This window comes from Jaculus jaculus, chromosome 2, assembly GCF_020740685.1.
Source record: "Jaculus jaculus isolate mJacJac1 chromosome 2, mJacJac1.mat.Y.cur, whole genome shotgun sequence".
Taxonomy (NCBI): Eukaryota; Metazoa; Chordata; class Mammalia; order Rodentia; family Dipodidae; genus Jaculus; species Jaculus jaculus.
The window spans coordinates 195,673,042-195,692,090 of NC_059103.1; the positions used below are offsets into that span (position 1 = coordinate 195,673,042).

The window sequence follows — 19,049 nt, forward strand, 5'->3', positions numbered from 1 at the left end:
TGAAGGCCTACAGCCATTTCCAAAAGAAATCACCCAAAACCAATAGTAAATCTGTACCTAAATCAGGCCAGATGCAGTCTGATTTCTGTTTCCTAAGAAGACTCTGGCTCCTAAGGAAAGGTTACAGTGGTGGTTGTAAGACCCTGGGTTGTGGCCGTCATTTACTGTTTATCCCAGAACTTCAGGAGGTGCTGGTAGTGTGTGGGCTTCTTCCAGCCCCACTCGTATCTCCCTCCTTTGTCAGGTTTTATCAAGCATGCAGAAACTTTGGGATTAACAGGATTTAGAACTTGCATTTCTGGTAGTGTGCAAGCCCTGTATTGCTGCCTTGTACTTGGTCCCACAGCCTTCCATAGATGTCCAATCCTGCACATCCATCCATCGCTCGCTGGCTCTTCTGAAGAGAGACAATCAGATGCTAGACTTGGTTTCAGTAGATGCCCTAACTCGAAGAACTTGCTCTTCTATTGACCTCAACTCTTTCCTGCATTTAGTGGACCATGGACTTGAACAGAACATCTGTGGTCGCACCACCCCAGCCCTCTTCCTCCACTCCCAGTAATGACACTTGGATTCTTTGGCCTCTTAAGTGTTTCTCAAATCTCTTCTTTGGCTGTGCCCTGGTCTTTTCTCCTGACAGGTGGCTTTTCTTCTCTTCTTTTGAGTTTGCGATGCTTCCCTCATTTGCCTCTTGCAAGAATGCACTGTTCCTCAGGCAGCAAAGTGGGCAGGTTGATGCCCTTCCTCCTGTGCAACCTTCTCCAGTACTGCTTCCAACTGCCCTGCCAGACCAGGCATTTCTTCAGGACAAAGACTGTTTCTTGCCTTAATTCATGTTTGTTCTTCCTATAGCAATATTAAAACTTGAGCACATTCTCAGGAAATATTTGTTGCTCCCAATGGAACTGAGTGTCCAGAGTAATCAAAATGCAAGAAAGGTGAAGAACATAGGGGAGCTTGGAAGGAAGATCACAGGAAATTATCCAGAGTGCCTTGTTCGTACAGCTGTTTGGAGACTACTGGATGCTGACACACAAACCCTCCTCCTGGGGTCTCATCTCGGCCTTTATTCTCACTCTCCCTCTTCCTGCGTATTCTCTTACACTCAGCTCACGGGCCCACCCCTAGGTGGGCTATGTCCCTCCCGCCCAAGCAGCAGTAGTCTCCAGCATGGCGCCCTTCAGGGGTGACATGGTTTCCTGTTTCCTTGTTGTCTTCGCTGACTACCTGAGTTCATCCAGGACAGAGACCAGGTTGTGCTCTTTGCATCCGTGGAGCCTGACCTGGCGTTGCTGAGTAGATGAGGAATGAAGGAACACACTTTCCACACAGCAGGTGTTTGTGGGTGTGCTATTATTGAAGTCTCTGCAGAGTGGCTCTCCTCCTACCACCTCACCCCTGAAGAGAAAATGTAGATTTCTTTCTTGATTCAGACCTTAGAGCTATTTATGTATTTTAGGTGAGGTCTGTGTCTCCATTTAATAGTTAATTAGAAGAGCAGCTCAATTACTGAGCCTAAATCAAAGCATTGATTATCAAAGCCTTCTTGTTTGTGAGTACAAATACACCATTGATGTTTATAAGAAGAATTACTTTCTGCCCTGAATGCTAACTAGCCAAAAAGCCAGTATATACATGTGATTTTTTTTTTTTTCCCCCATGAAGTTTAAAGGCTCTTGTTTTTTGATGTTCTGCCCTTGAATGGAAATGAGTCTGTGTTGTAAAATCGCCAATAAGGAAAGTGGGAAATTCCTAGGCAAGCATCTGAGAAATATTAGAATTCCTAAATCTTAAAACCTAACAGATGCATGTTTATGACATTGGAAACAGTTACATTTTCTGGTACTAGACCATATGCCTTATGCTTTAAAAGTGAATGCAATTACATAGAACCTATTAATATTCATAATAACGAGAAATATCTTACAGATATGATTAAAAGAAAAAGATCCTAACATAGGGTAGCTTTAGCAAAAGATTATAATTACAAATTTTAAAATGAGCATAGGAAAGAGGGTATCCCATGAGAAGAGAGACTAGAGGCATCTGTGGAATGGATCACTGTTGTCACTGCTGTCTCCATGGTCTGCTTCTCTTCTCTGGATTGCCCTCCTCAGCTCCCTTCCATGTGACAGAAGATGGCTTCCTTGCAGCTCTCAGGCACGCTGTGTCCTCTGCAGTGCTTCAGCCCATGCTGAACAGAATCTCTCTGTTTGAAGAGGCTCTTCCAGCCTCTTGGAAATAGAGAAGCTGGTTGATACAACCAGGCAGTTGTAGCCAAGGAGACAGAGCCACAGCATGGGAATATGGTTATGGTGGCAGCCACTTGGACGCAAAAATAGCAGCTCTCAGACAGCTTGGTCATGGTGTACTTGATAGACCACCCCACCCCGCCCAGAACCAAGGGGCCGTGAAGTGGGAAACACAGTGTGCAGCACTCGCTCAGTATTGCCTGAGTCTTCTACCAAATAGCGCCCTTGAGGTCAGCTGCTGTGTCTTAAACATGCGTGTGCCTGTCTGCAGGATGGGAAACAGTGCTCCACAGTAGGCCTTCAGTAAATATTTATTCAACAGGAGCAAATGTAAGCTCTGGCTTCATGGAGATTACAGTCTAGTAATACAAGCTGGCAGTAAAAAGGTAAATATTAAGCATAGCTGTGATGCATGAGGTAGGAAGGACACAATATTACCAAATGAGAACAAACCTTTCAGCAGGTAATTGATAGTGTTAAAATGTAAGGTAGGGTCTAGGGAGATGACTCAATAGTTAAAAGCACCCAGGACCCACATAAAGCCAGATGAACAAAGTGGCACATAAATCTCGACCTTGTATGCAACAGCAGGAGGTCCTGGCATACCCATTCTCATTCCCTGTCTGCTCACAAATAAAAATAAACAATTAAATGTCACTAGTACTGGTTGATACCTCTTTTAATTCTTATCTTATACTTTTAAATTGATATATGTCCAGCCCTGAGTCCAATATAATTACAAAATAGTTCTCTAACAATGGTGAATGATTAAGCATACAATAAGAGATATAATTCAATTAATTCTACAAAGAGATTTGGATTAAGATTACAAATAGCATAATGTGAAAGACACATTCTCAGTAGGATAGTCAGGCAGGATCTAGTGACACACCAGGATGTGGTTTGTCAGTACAGTGGAAAGGTTGTCTCCGATGATATTAGTGTTTGGTAAAAGAGAAGAGAGGTGACAGGATCTAGGAAATGTATCTTTCTGAAATTATAGGAATATATTTGTTGTCAATATCTAACAGAGAAAAAAACTATTTGAGAAAATAGCCAGATCTATTAAGCAATAGATCTGTTAAGCAATAATTAATAGAGAGAGAGAGAGAGAGGGAGAGAAAATGTGTGTGTGTGTGTGTTTTACCTAGCCTTATTAAGTAGCTCTTTCTAGAAGCATCTGTATAAACATCTCCTAACCCCAGTGGCTCATTGCTATATATAGATCTTCCCTCTGTGAAGGCCATCATGAATGTGGGCATGTCTGTTCTATAAGGTTTCTCAGGGTCCCAGACTCCTTCCATCATCCTAAATCCCCTTCATTCACATGCTGGTCCAGGAGGCAGGAGTGAACGTTTACCATGTCTAAACCAGGAAGTGCTCATCTCTACACATCTCATTGACCAGGACTCAGTCACATGTTCCATACTGAGCTCGAAGAAAAACTAAATAAATAGATAATCAGGATCCCAGAAGGAAGAGGATATCTTAGACAAACATTGATGATTTCTCAATTCTTTGAGTCTAATCAGAAGAGTAGTAGACTTACGCCTTCTTTTCCAAAGCATAGCTAGGCAGTGACAGACCATCAGAGACCCTCACCATCTCCTCTAGGAGCATTCTCCCAGTGCACTGTACATTCGGACAGATTAGTTTAAAAGATTGCTGATGGGGTCGGGGAGATGGCCCAGTGGGTAGTGTGCCTGCTGTGCAAGCCTTGGGATCTGGATTTGGATCCTGGTACCTATGGAAAATGCGGGCATGGTGGTGCACTCCAGCACTGGGGAATTGGAGACAGGACTTGCTGGCTAGTGATTCTATTCATATCAGTGAGCTCAAAGTCAGGGAGAGACTCTGTCTCAAAACAATAAGGTAGAGAGCAACCAAAGTGGATACCCAACATTTTCCTCTGGCCTGCCCACACATAATTGCACACTCACCTGCACATCATGGTGGCAACATTGTGATTGAACAAAATTGCTCATCTAGTGGCAGGGAGCAAAATGGAGGGAGAGGAAAAAGCCAGGTCCCCAAGTCCTTTTTGTGAGCATGCTGTTAGTGACCCAAGGACTTCCTGGTAGACCCTACCTCCTAAAGGTTCCACCACCTCCCAATAGCTCCATCCTGGGAACAAGCCAGATATAATCCAGATTATAGCAATTTCCCATCCCAGAATGTAGGAGAATGTAATTCCCTAAGTTTACTGTGACCTTTTCAGGGGACATGGTGTATTTCTGGCATCATAGCTCCTCTCTGACAGTAGCTAGGCTTCTGCTTGGTTTAGGATTCTGATTTTACATTTACTACTGTACTTACAGTACTGTATTCCATGCACTCTAGTACACACACCCTCATGAAATCCCATGTGATGTACATTGCTCCTGTTTACAAGCAACTCGGCCAGGGTTGGACAACTAGAGTTCACAGCTCAAATCCAGACCAGGCATACAGCCCGCAGAAGACATCTTAAACCTCAAGCCAAGCCGTACTATAGGAATTAACAAAACAAACAAGTATCACAGAAGGCCACATAGGGATCCTGATCCTGAGTGGAGGGAAAGAATGCTGCCCCACCTCACACTCTTAAGGATCTGCTCCCTTAGTCCACATTGGAAATAAATCCTGCCCAGGAAGTTCACATGGGGAGACTCGGGCTGGGCAGCTTAAGAGCATGAATTCTGTTGTAACCAGAACTGATGGGACTTGAAGGCCGTCATGCCTTTTAGAGGGTTCAGATTTAGTTTGTCAAATAGCTGTGGTGGTGCCACCTTGCTTTTCCCTTAACACCACACAGTATTACTGACTCTAGGGGGTAAGTGAAGATTAGGTGAATTAGTTCTCAGAAAGAGCATTGAGCATCTCCCCATGGCAGCCGCACACTAATCTCGTAGGGAACAGCGACAAGAGGGAAGCGCAGTCCTCTGGCTCACCACCTGGGGAGCTGAGTCTCCTGTTACGAGGCCACCAGAATGTGCAGGTCATGCCTCAGGTCTGGACCTGTAGCTGATGTGCCAAACAGAAAGTGATGGTTTGTGTTAGGTAGCCCTCGTTCTTCTTAGCTTACATATTTAGCATCTTTATTTTATTTTATTTTATTTTTTTTTTTTGAGGTAGGGTCTCACTTTAGCCTGGACTGACCTGAAACTCTGTCGCCCAAGCTAGCCTTGAACTCATGGTGTTCCTTCTAACCCAGTGTGTGCCACCACGGCCAGCTTGAAATTCTTTTTTATGCCCTTCAATTCAGCTATTTGAAGTGTACACTGCATTGGGTTGTTGTCCCCCCTCCCCCCTTGGTATATTCACATAGCTGTGCAACCTTTCCTATAACCAAGATTAGAACATCTCCAGAAAGAAGCCCTGTGACTATTACTATTCACCTCCACTCTCTCTGAACCTCCCAGTCTACCCACCACTAATGTGCATGTTTCTGTAGACCTGACACTGCACTCAACCTGCTCATGTGCCCTTCCGCTCCTTCCACTTCGCGTGTTTCCCAGCCTCACCCCCATGTGGCACGCGTCACTACTTACTTCTTACCAGGTGTTCATGCGTCATGTCCGGTCACGCATCACTGCTAGACTCTTAGCATGTGTGCCTGCATCGTGTCTGGTCACGCGTCACTGTGCCTCGTACCATGTGTGCATGCGTCGTGTCCGGTCACGCGTCACTGCCCACCTCTTAGCATGTGTGCATGCATCATGTCTGGTCATGCGTCACTGCCCACCTCTTAGCATGTGTGCATGCATCATGTCTGGTCACGCGTCACTGCCCGCCTCGTACCATGTGTGCATGCGTCGTGTCCGGTCACGCGTCACTGCCCGCCTCTTAGCATGTGTGCATGCATCATGTCTGGTCATGCGTCACTGCCCGCCTCGTACCATGTGTGCATGCGCCGTGTCCGGTCACGCGTCACTGCCCGCCTCGTACCATGTGTGCCTGCGCCGTGTCCGGTCACGCGTCACTGCCCGCCTCGTACCATGTGTGCATGCGTCGTGTCCGGTCACACGTCACTGTGCCTCGTACCATGTGTGCCTGCGTCGTGTCCGGTCACGCGTCACTGTGCCTCATACCATGTGTGCCTGCGTCGTGTCCGGTCACGCGTCACTGCCCGCCTCGTACCATGTGTGCCTGCGCCGTGTCCGGTCACACGTCACTGCCCACCTCGTACCATGTGTGCATGCGTCGTGTCCGGTCACGCGTCACTGCCCGCCTCGTACCATGTGTGCCTGCGCCGTGTCCGGTCACGCGTCACTGCCCGCCTCGTACCATGTGTGCATGCGTCGTGTCCGGTCACGCGTCACTGCCCGCCTCGTACCATGTGTGCCTGCGTCGTGTCCGGTCACACGTCACTGTGCCTCGTACCATGTGTGCCTGCGCCGTGTCCGGTCACGCGTCACTGTGCCTCGTACCATGTGTGCCTGCGTCGTGTCCGGTCACGCATCACTGTGCCTCGTACCATGTGTGCCTGCGCCGTGTCCGGTCACGCGTCACTGTGCCTCGTACCATGTGTGCCTGCGTCGTGTCCGGTCACGCGTCACTGTGCCTCGTACCATGTGTGCATGCGTCGTGTCTGGTCACGCGTCACTGCCCGCCTCGTACCATGTGTGCCTGCGCCGTGTCCGGTCACGCATCACTGTGCCTCGTACCATGTGTGCATGCGTCGTGTCCGGTCACGCGTCACTGCCCGCCTCGTACCATGTGTGCATGCGCCGTGTCCGGTCACGTGTCACTGCCCGCCTCGTACCATGTGTGCATGCGCCGTGTCCGGTCACGCGTCACTGCCCGCCTCGTACCATGTGTGCCTGCGTCGTGTCCGGTCACGCGTCACTGTGCCTCTTACCATGTGTGCATTCGTCATATTTTGCTCTTCATCACTTGCCTTTCGTTTTTGCTTGTTTCCATCTTTTGCCTGTTTTGAAGAATGCTGCTTGGACATTTGTGTGCATGTGGATGTGTGTTTTCATTTTCATTTCTTGTGGTGTTTATCCAGGAGTGTAATCACTGGGTCATGTGGTAACTCTATGTTTATCCTTTTTAGGATCTGCCAGGCTGCTTTCCAAGGCGACTACGCCATTTCCCATTCCCACCGGCAGCGTGTGAGGGCTCCGCATGCTCCAGGTCCTCGTCCACACTTGTCACCGCCTGTCCTTTCGATTGTAGCCATCCTAGTGGGTGTGAAGTGTGTCTCATTGCTCTACTTGCATTTCCCTGATGGATTAATACTGTGATATTTACTTTATTTGCCTTGGGCAAACCCTTCAATCTTGTGCTTTCATATGAAACTGTCTCACATTGTTGGATTAGCTTTCTAAAGCAAAACCATAGTTCTTTTCCAGATAAATGTCATTTGTGAGGTTATAGTTTAAGTGAAAAAAAAAAAAGTAAAATGAGTTGGAATTAAGATTACACACTTACCTGGGAAATTTTGTTTTACAGTACAAATCCATTCCCAATGTTCGAGGGCCTTTATCTGAGCTGCTCAAGTGTTGTTATGTGACATTTACTGGATAATACAGATAACACTTTGGTTAAATCCACAATGTGATGTCATCCAGTAAACACTTGAAAATGGAGATGCGAGTCTCTTCTGGTTTTATCAGCCGAGTTGAGAGATGGTTCACGACCCAGCGAACTTTTTCTCCCCTGTGATCTGCCACTCTGTCTCTCACCCTCAGCCAATAATCTGTCACTTGAAACTGCTTAAAATAGGTTGGACTTTCTTGAATGTCGTGTTGCTGTGATGACATCAGGTTCTGGCTGCAGAAGAAGGGAAAGAACCTTCCTGTGACTGGCTGCCTCTATACCCCTTGTCTCTGGTCAGAGCACTGCCTTTTCCAGGCCTGTGCCCCTGCCTCTCAGCTGTGTCCTGTACCACTTGTACCTCCCCCCTCCCCCGAAGCCCTTGTCTGCTCATTATGTTTCTGCCAAAAAAAAAAAAACAAAAACGGATAAGGATATTGGAAACTGTCAGAAGTTCACCATCTTGGTTGGTTAAAAGGCGACAAGAATGGGCCATCTCAGGAGAAAAAAAAATGAACTGAATTCAGAGGCTGCTTTCTCCAGAAAGGGTCTCTAGAACCCCCAGAAAGCTCACTCAGGAATGTTTTCACAGTGGACTTGTCCTCTCTGGCTCAGCTTGGAGAGGGACAAAGGAGGAAGAGAGAGTGGAGGGTGGGAGATTGATTCCTCCTGTCATAATATGTTGCATGTTCTGCCTTATTTGTGCCTTAATTTTAACATGGGCTTGTGTGGCTCAGTTTGGCAGTGCCTGGAAGGAATGAGGTTTATTGGAAGATCTTGAAATTTGTCTCCTTCAAACAAGGAGAAGTAACAAGTTAATATACTTATGAAGCTGGATTAAGCTTTAGTAAATCCTCTGTAGAGCTTTCTATGAACTAAAATATTACTTTGGATGAAACTCAAGCATCTCATGACCCAGTCATAATCATTTCCACTGAAGATTGCTGCCTGCTGGACCATCCTGAACAGTGTGCCTTCAGAGCTGTCTGAGATCTAGGTCCTATATGTTGATATGTCCGTAGACACTGTGCTTGAGATTCTCATGTTTGTGAAGGATTAGCCTCAAGTAAGAATAAAACATCCCAGTGGCTAGCACTCACTGAGCTTCTGTGTGCTAATAGCCTTGCTGTCTTGTGTCTTTATTCTTTTGCTTGGTTGATTGGTTGCTTTTTTTTTTTTTTTTTTTGAGGCAGGGTCTCACTCTAGCCCAGGCTAACCTGGTACTCGCTCTGTAGTCCTGTCTGGCCTTCGAACTCATGGTGATCCTCCTACCTCTGCCTCCTGAGTGCTGGGATTAAAGGCGTGCACCGTCACCCCCGGCCTGTCTCTTGGTTCTTCCCATGGACTCTGAAGCAGATATTGCTGTCTTCTCTATTTTACCAACAGGTTTAATGAAATTTAATGCTTGATGTATCCCGAATTTGCACCCTAAATTCCCCAACACTCAAACTTCCCCCATAGACCTACCATCTTTATTGAATGATATCTTGTGAAGAAGGGAGGGGAGGAAGTGGAAGAAACAGAGGGAAGACATGAAAGAATATGCTGTCATACCCCAGTCAGAAATCAAACTGATGGCTCTTGCTGTAGCTGTAGTAGGGCTTGTTTTTGTTTGCACTGTGGTGATTTTTACAGAACGCTTCCAGGGTCTCCTCTCCTTCATGTGTCTGCACATGAACATGAAGTAATGACTGCAAACTCCAGTCTACTGATTCCTGTAAGAAAATGACCCAGATGTGATTCCATGGAACAAAAATGGATCAGGGATTTTGCTTGTTCTTTTCTATAAAGAAATTGGAATAATAAAGATATTACTTGCACTTATTTTCTTGTTTCAAATAGAAATTGAGTTATCGTTAGAAATTCAGGAAGTATTTTCTTGTTGCAAACACTAAATTTTCATAATCACATAATTAAAATGTGGTAATCCCTTCACTGGGCTATTTTACTATGGGGATCCTTAAAAAACAAATCAGTGAATTAATTAGCTTCTTTCTCACATTTGCCCAGACACATACACACCCCCATCTTTGACAGCTTCTGCCTGTGCTTTCCGGCTTCCTGGTGAAGGTGAGTGTTGTCCATGGCCAGCGTTGCAGTCCTTAAAGGTGCCTGGCCAGAGGGCCCTCTTGAAGCCAGCAGTCCTCTCAGCACAAAACGGAGGGTCCCGGGAGCTTCCGTCACTCAGTCTCCCCGTTTCCACACACACACACACACACACAGCTAATTCTTCTCATCTGCTCTACAAAATCTTTATTGAATGATCCCCTTTGGTAGAGCATCCCTAGGACTAGAAGCTTATTCCATTTTCATGTAGTCTTAAATGGCAGAAATGATTTTCTAGACTTAGGCAAATTTTGTGTTCATTAAGGACTACTCCTCCACATTTTCCTTCTACACTGAGGCACATGAAAAGTAGAGGGGGCTACCTTAACAAGCAAACACTTGGTGAGGGCTTTCAGTAAGAAAAGCAGTTATGCAAATGTGTGCTTTGTAATATTAACCCTTGATGTGGAAGAGTAAGCATGGACCTTGAAGTTAGGTAGTCGTAAAAAACAATGCTGGCTGGATGCCGGGCCCTGCTGTAAGCAGCAAAGTTAGCTCACTCATCCTGACCACAGGCCTGGGCTGTGCACTGCTGGCACACCCGTTTCACAGGGGGACAGACGGGCTTAAGAAAGCTGCGCCGCCAGTGGAGCTGGCGAGTACGAGAGGCAGCACTGGAAATCAGGTGGCCTGGCCAGTCCCTTGGCCCTGGGACCCGTGGACAAAGCTTCCAGCCCCTGGCAGTACACCTCAAAGGCCAGGTGATGTGGGGAGTTAAGCTGTCATCTCTGGACTTGCCTTGTAAGCATGGGCAGGGCCACTGTAAGAATTAAATGGAGTATCATTGAACATGACCAGGCTCTCTTTATGGTGATTGTAATTCAATTCTTTGGGTTTCTCTTTTGTTTGTTTCTGTCTTTTAGTTTAGGCCCCACCAGGACTTCTGGTTTGTTTCAGTACTCTGTAGCATGTGGTTTATTGTCACCGATTTGAGACTCTTGTCAACATTGCTTTAAAATAAGCAGGGTGACTTTTTAAACTGATCTTCTCTCCACAGCTCAGCTCTTTTGTTAGTCAGCATGGACAAAATTACATTGAGGTGATATTAAACAATAAGGCTTCATAATCCCACAAGAGTTCTTCCTTGCCCCACCTATTGTGGAACTATTTCTCTGCATGCATACCCAGGGTAGCATGTTTCACGCATAGCTGATGTTACTAAGATGGAATGTGTTGTATTCCCCTGTATTTGAGGGCTCCTTTGCTGTGACCCATTGAACCATTCTGAAAGTAAACCTTTAAAATATTTGTAGCATCACCTACAAACATTTTGCATTTTTAGGTCTGTACGCAGTGAAATTTAAGAGGCTTTAAGTATTCTAGTTGACACTGGCCTCCCCAGGTCTCTTGGTTGAATGAAGATAAAATATTTTGTCAATGTGCTGCCTCTGGAAAATGAAAGGAGCCCTAAGGAAAGCACACTTACTCTAACTCTACTCATTTAATTAGAATATGTAATAACTGAGTTCGTTGAAATTGGTTTTTGTTGCAGGGGAGGGAGAGTTGGTTTTTCTGAAGTAAGGTCTCACTCTAGCCCGGGCTGACCCTGAACTCATAGCGATTCTCCTACCTCTGCCTCCCTAGTGCTGAAATCAAAGGTATGTGCCACCATAGCTGGTGAGACTGGTGTTTTGACATATGACAAGCATTCTCTGAAAAGAATGTCATATACTTTGAAGCTTACCCTGACCATGTGATTCTAACCTTTTTTTTTTCTTTCTCGAGAGCCATGGCATTCTGATCTCTAAGCCAGATCAAGGTGATGGGGCAGATCAGTGACCTGAGAGGCTGTACTATCTCAGGAGTGGCACTGTCCCATTCATCAGTCATTTCTTGAGAACTTTTTACCAGACTCAGGGATGCACACTTGCAAAGGACATTATCCCCACACTCAAGTTCATGGAGTAGGGCATGCAGTAAAGTTCAGCAGATGTTATGGTGGTTATGATGCAGGAAGGTATGAGGTATTTTGAGAGCAAACTGAAAGGTCCCCTGATCTAGCCTGGGTTAGGCCAGGAGGAAGGGGGGGGACTGAGCTACAAAGCTGGAGAGAGTACCGCAGTGAGTCCCAGAGGACACAGTGGTAGCAAGCTGAAAGGTGGATGGAAGAGCCTTCCAGCGGGGCCTACTAAGCGGTTCGTGATCACCCTGCCTCACAGCAGCCACCTCAGCGCCAAGTAACTTCCTGTCTGGTTCACGACTTTCATGCCTGTCGTCATTTGATGGTTTAACGACGTTTCTGTGTCTCAGTGATTATCTAGGTTGGTAAAGGATAACGTAAAAGAAATAAAACATTTGGGCCATGACTTTCTGTCCCTGGAATGTCACCTGGCCTCCTCCATCAAAGTTTAGCCAGCTTGGTTCGGGAGCTTACTGGAGCGCTTACACCTTGAGCTGGTGGGAAAGGGGACCTGAGGAACATCCCCAGTGTCACTGGAACTGATGCTGTTCTGACCTGACTCCTTGTGCCCCTCAGCTACTAAGTTTTGGGTGCTTGCCTTCTCCAAGATGAAGAATAATGGTAGCACATCACTGCGCCTCCCTACACGATGGGGCTTGGTGGAGTGTGACCTTAAATGAACTCACTCCTAGGAACTGCTTGCTAGTTGTTAGGGAGCAGAGTCCCAGCTCCTTCCAGCGAGGCCTCAGCAAGGCGGCAGGACCGCCGCGGTACTGAGCACCGTCCTCTGCAAATGCGGATTGGTCAAGCGAGCCAGCGTGTCCATGCAGGATGTTCATTGCGTGCCTCCCATGTGCCAGGTACAGTGCTCAGCAAAGGAATCAGTTTGTACAGAGTCTCCCTGTGAGGTGGCGGTCACATATCACATTCCTGGAGTGACTAGAAGGTTGAAAACGAGGGGAAGGAAAGGAGACGAAACAGACAGCTCACTGGGTGCTGGTGGCACAGGGCCTCGCAGACCACTGTGAGAGCTTCGGCTTCTGTTAGGTCACTCTGAGATGAAAGTGAGGGGAAATGGTGACGGCCATCAGTGATTCTTGAGTTTCTAGACTGTAGTAGACCCTGCGTTCAGCTGTTGACTCGGGTTATCAGATTTAATCAGAACAAGCAAACATTGATCTACAGCAGATGACACCATCCCCAGGGAGACATCTGAGAGGAGAGGGTTCAGGAGCTTGCAGGGGCAGAACCCAGGTCTCTGATTTTGTGATGTCATACTGTAATTTAGTGACTGCAGGGAAGGGCATGCCATCAGATTGGGTGAAGCAAGGCTTAATTTTGGACTGCACTTGACCATTGCTTTGGGACTGAGAAGCAGTTTGGTGCCTGTGCTTTCAAAGGACTCAGGAGCAAAAACTCTGAGCCCGCTTAGGTAGTCTTCCCCAGATACAAAACAGGTGGACAGCATCCCAGCACAGGCAACAATACAGAAGGCTCAGCTTCCTGTTTCTGACCATGCTAGACCAGAACGTGGGGCAGTTTTCATAGCAGCTGCCTCCACCCGTAAACCTACAGTTCAGCTCTGACTCAGAGGAGCCTGTGGAAACTGTCAAGACATCTTACTCTGCAGCATGTTGTTCTGAACTGAATGGACGCCCCCAGAGTCAACTTGTTTCTTCAGGATCAAACCACAGTGTAGACTGTGAAAGGCAAACAGACATCTTGTTGAAAATGAGTCTTTTCATTTTACAGGACCAAATAAGGGTCTGCCTTCACTTTTCTTCAATCTCAATTCTTAACTTGACAGGAGAGGGGTTCAGGACTTGCAAGGGTAGTACATAAACCCAGGTCTCTTTACTTTTGTGATGTCATACTCTGACTTAGTGAGGGCAGGGACGCTCATGCAGCATACATCCCTGAACTGGAAATTCATAATGACTGTTGAAGGAGCCGAGCTTTTAGGTAAAAGGGAGGTGATGTTGATTTTGTAAGTTTGCAAAGCCCAGTACTGGCTGCTAAGAATGCAGATGGGTAGATGGCTTCTGCCTTCTGCCCCTCGGACTACAGGAGAGGCAGGCAATAGTCATTTATAAGTAGCTAGTCCCTTGACCGCACATTCCATTTGCTATATACAAATTCATTTGCACTTGTCCTGCAAAGCTGGATAAGAGAGAAAAATGCAAATGGTGCAAGTACCCTATCCAGCATTCCTACCCTGAGCCTACTGTCCTCCATTCACCTCGCTCCCCCCACGCTTCATCTCGCCCTGTTTCAGGTTTCATTGCATCAACAGTGTTAGTGGTTAAAGATGAAATTTTCATATTGTATGGCCTTAAGGTGCAGATTAACAGCTACTTGCTTAGGCCAAAGAAGTGGCTTCTTTCCAACACCAAAAAAATCCCTTGCTGTGTTTGATCTTTCTAAGAGGTTTCCAGTCTGACATGGACTTAGGGAGACGTCCTTTGTGTCCTTTGGCTTTAGAGTTTATTATCTAAGTCATGAATTCATTGTACTGAATGATATATGGGCTAGGGTCAGCCTGTTTATAAATTCCATCCTCTTAGTAATTAAAAACATGAGCAGATTATTGCATTTTCATTTATGGATAGTCATTGTGCTCCTTTTTTTAAATGTGCAATGCAAAGATGCTTACATACAACACATGGGCATTGTGGTGGCTAATGGAATATGTAGATCTCTGCAAGGAATTTAGCATCATGGTGATAGTTGCCCCTTCTTTGTGGTGTGGGCAGAGACCTCACCTGTGGAAGCTAAGGAGAGTTTTTAGAAGGGTGAAATGACCAGTGTGGACTTAGGAAAGATGAGTTTGATATGGTTGTGACGCCCGGGCTAAGTGTGGAGAGAGCTGGGGTAAGGACATGAGCAGGCAGTTACAGTGGCTCAGACCGAGATGAGGGCCTGGATGGACACAGCGAGCATGGGGTGGGAGAGCCCAGCCTGGGAGTTGGAAGCATGCAACCTACACAACCTTTGCTTGATTAAAGGGGTGGGAGCTTTAGTAGGAAAGGCTAACCTTGAATTCCCCAGCTTGGGGGTTTGAATGATAGATGTTAACTGGGACAGTCAATAATAAAAGGCACTGTTACTACAGATTGCAGTTATATAGCTGGCAGTAAGCTTTGGAACATGTACTATACAGTGGGGTTTAGTCATCATGACAAGCCTACTAAGTGAGCAGTCATTGACCACTGGAAACAAAGTCATTATGGTGAGTCAGTGTCTCCCTAGGATGTGAATATGGATTTGTCTGACAGACAGTTCTCCTTCTTACTCACTTTAAATAAGAATAGACAGGATCTCACCTTTAGCTCAGGATGGTCTAGAACTCCAACTCAATAGCAGTCATCCTGCCTCAACTTCACAAGTGCTGTGGTTACAAGTGTGAGCTACGGCTGAGGTCGAGGTACTTGAAGGCAATTGGAAAGTCAGATGTGTAGCTTGCAAGAGGGTGAGAAACAGGACGAGAAGGTGGAGTGGTGTTGGCTTTGCTGTGGGGCATGATCACATAGCAAGGGGCTCTATAGTTAAGGAGAAAGCAGACCCTAAGTAAATGGAGAATGCTCACTTGGTTTTGTGGATTAGAAACCAGTGAGCCTTATAAATTTTTGTTTAATTTAATTAATTAATTAATTTGTGTGTGAGAGAGAGAGAAAGTCAGATAGAGAGAGAGAGAGAAGGGGCAAACCAGGGCCTCTAACCACTGCAAACAAACTCCAGACGCATGTGCCACTTTGTGCATCTGTCTTATGTGGGTACGGGGAAATCGAGTCTGGGTCCTTAGGCCATGCAGGCAAGTGCCTTAACTACTAAGCCATCTCTCCAGCCCAACCCGTGTAATTTTTTGGACCAAACTTAATGTTGTACTTTGCTGTACAACACCACACCACAGTTTCAGTCATTGTTATAGACAGTGCCCTTCATAGAGCAGATAGTGTAGTGGGGATCATCATACAAAATCTATTAACCAATGGGAAGGAATTGTGAGACACAGAATAAGGCCAGATGCCATCATAAGGGGCTCTTCCAAGGTCCTATATAAGATGGGCTTCAAAGCCAGATTCGAGAGCCTAGAGCCAAGGAGTTATGATCACATATGGTAATATGAGATGTTTACATTTTGAAAGAAACTGGGTGGGTAGACAGCTTAGTGGATAAAGTACTTACTGTGCAAGTGTGCTGACCTAAATTCAGATCCCCAGAACCCACTTAAAAGTTGGATACCATAGCACAAGTGTATGTAACCCCAGTGTGCCTACAAAGAGAAAGAAGACTGACGTAGCAGAACTGCTGGATGCAGGTGGGCCAGCTGGCTTGACCAGTGCTACAACAAAACAAATGATCCTGTCTCAAACAAGGTAGAAGGCAAGAACCGACGCTCATCACCTGAAGGTGTCCTCTGGGCTCTGCCCGAGTGCTGCGGCGTGCACGTGCACTCCCGCCACATACACAAACCAGGAACCAGCGAGCAGCAGCCGTGTGGTGCCTCGCCGCCCTTCGCGCCCCGCTCCCACACGCAGTGAGTGTGCATAAGATGCTGTGATGGAGCTCCACTGCAACACACGCTTGAGTCGGATATGGACCCTGGCGTTTCCTCACCCTTTTCTTGAACGTATAATTGTTCTGCAAAACTTGCATTAAATGGGAGAGGAGCCAGCTTCTCTTCCACTGAGCATCAGAACAGAAAATTCCCAGGCCTTGAGAATGCACAGTAAGTGCAGTCTCGGGTTAAGGCCTTTACTTGACAGGAGTTTTTGTTTTGAGAGGTTTCCTAGCATTGTGGTTAAGAACCTAGGGGCAAAATGTCCAGGTTTGAGGTCCTGCTGACCAAGCACTAGATGACCTTGGGCAGCATACTTGATCTTTCTGAGCTTCACTTCCACCGTAAAGCACTTCCATACCGAGGGTCATAATAATATGACCCTCAGTCCTGAGCTGTGTGAGGAGGAAGTAAGTGGATACATGGGGGCACTGACCACTGTCCGTGGCATGCACAGGGAAACTTTCAAAAGCTAGGTATGAGTGCTGTCACCATTTTGTGTCAGTGAATAAAGCAACACTGTAAGGTGTGAACCAGCACTGGCTAGCGCCACTTTCCCAACCCGGTACGAACTCCTCTCAGGGCAGGCAAGGTCTCGCTCTCGCCCAGGCTGACCTGGAATTTACTATGTAGTCTCAGGGTGGCCTCGAACTCACGACAATCCTCCTCCTCTGCCTCCCAAATTCTGGGATTAAAGGCGTGTCCCACCACACCCGGCTTTTTTTCTTTCTTTCTTTTGGTTTTTTGAGGTGGAGTCTCATTCTAGCCAAGGCTGACCTGGAATTGACTGTGTAGTCTCACAGTGTCCTTGAACTCATGACAATCCTCCTACCTCTGCCTCCTGAGTGCCAGGACTAAAGGCGAGGGCAGCCTTCATTTTTAACACCGCAGATACTTGGTCCATTGTAGAAGTGAGGGGCAGTCACTTTCAAGCCAGAGACAAAGAATTCTCTTTTCCTTTATATTTTATTTACGTATTTGTTTGTTTATTTATTTATTTATTTATTTGAGAAAGGGAGGGAGGGACAGAGAGAGAGAATGGGCATCCCAGGGTCTGCAGCCACTACAAATGAACTCCAGATGCATGTGCCCCCTTGTGCATCTGGCTTACATGGGGCCTGGGGATCAAACCTGGTTCCTTAGGCTTTGCAGGCAAACACCTTAATGGCCAAGCCATCTCTGAAGCCCTCTCTCTCTTAAATGGAAGCCCCCAAGTTAGATTTGGTGGAACATGCCTGTAATCCCAGGACTCAGGAAGCTGAGGCAGGAGGACTGTGGGTTCCAGGCCAGCTTGAGCTACATAGCAAGACCCTGTCTCAAAATGAAACCTTCAAAGTCCCCTTTCTCCCAGTCACGTGTGCAGTAATGCGCTTAGCAGTGCCAGTCTGGGCTCATGCTGGTGCACGATAAGGAAGACTGGCAGGCGGGTAGCCTTGTTGACTCCTTGCTTCTGTTTCAAAATGTGAGTCAGATCAGGAGGGGAATTATGATCCTTTCTCTCTGGCTGAACTTTTCCAGCTGCCCTACTGGAAACCCCCCGTTGACATTATCTTGGGCTCATTTGTCTCTTGTGGCAGCAAAGAACAAAACCCTGGAGTTTTAACTAGGTGGCCTCACCTCAGCATGAAGCACCCGTACCAGACTTGGCAGGGCAGACACCGCCCTAACCTTCCCCAGAGATGTCCGAGTATCCCCCTCCTCTAACAGAGCTGTGAACTTGTCACCTCATCAGTGGAAGAGGCCCCTCACCTTTTTGGACCTCTCTCCAAAGCCCCACAGTGGGACTTCAGGGAAGATAGACCAGTGCCTTTTTCCCATGAGCCACCGGTGTAAGGGTTAAGAGCCATTGCTGTGCTCACCAAGGTCAGACCCTAGCATTCTGTGAGCTGGATCCAGCCCGCAGATGATTGTGTTGTCCTGCGTCGTCGGGTGTACATATGTGAATTAGTTGCAACATACAAAAATTGGGAGGTTTCACATAAAAATCAGCATTTCCAACATTTTGCTATAAATGCTGTCCCTGGCAACATACTGTCTGGCGATGTGGAAGCAGTTGGCCTGAATGAGGTGTGGTCAGTCTCTCCTGGCCTTCCATCTGTCCATAGCTTCCTCCTGCTCTCTTTCCTGTACTTGTCTTCATCTCCCAGCCTTGGAGCCGTGAGAGTGTTCAGTCACCCACAGAGCCCTGTGCTGTTTTCTCTCCCACAAAGTCCTGTCACTTGCCTTGACCCAGTTTTAGCACGAGTCTTAGGCCTTGGCTCTCAATTTAAGATGAAAAATCCTAAGTTAAGCATTTGTTGTGTCATTCATGTTACAGTCACACAGTTGTAAATGACCCTTACCTGGTGGTTTTCATGTGTTAAAAGTTGTTTTCCTGTGACCTTTTTCATGCTAGCTTTTTTTTTTTTTTTTTCTTCTCTAGTTCCTACCAGAAGTACAGGCTGAACAGCAACCCAAACTCTGACCCTTTGGCCTTGTCCTTAGTCATCTTCTTTAGGTGGCTGATAGATTCGAGGTTATGAGCTATATTCAGGGAAGGGAGCATGGAGCCACAGAGGGGAAATGAAATACCTGTTTTGTCTCCACGGGGTTGAAAACTGAGTCATGAGGCCACACAGTACAAAGGTAATGTGCACAAGAGTCTTTGCAAATTACTTGTATCTGAGAAGCCATTCCTCTCCCCTCCCCTCTTTTTACTAGCTGTATAGCCAGC

At 46.6% G+C, this 19,049-nt stretch overlaps 1 protein-coding gene across 5 annotated transcripts in view; it reads left to right on the forward strand.

Annotated features, from left to right (window-relative positions):
• Nucleotides 1-19,049, forward strand: part of Nsmce2 (NSE2 (MMS21) homolog, SMC5-SMC6 complex SUMO ligase) — a 273,683-nt gene that overhangs the window by 194,644 nt on the left and 59,990 nt on the right. For 2 of the 5 annotated variants that reach the window (XM_045144561.1, XM_045144563.1), the window contains one exon: nt 7,291-8,892. The exons of the other annotated variants lie outside the window; for them this stretch is intronic. In XM_045144561.1, coding sequence (XP_045000496.1) covers nt 7,291-7,352 — 62 coding nt within the window. In that variant the 3' untranslated portion in view covers nt 7,353-8,892. Of the gene's footprint in view, nt 1-7,290; nt 8,893-19,049 lie in introns of those variants that run through there. 5 annotated transcript variants of the gene reach the window in all.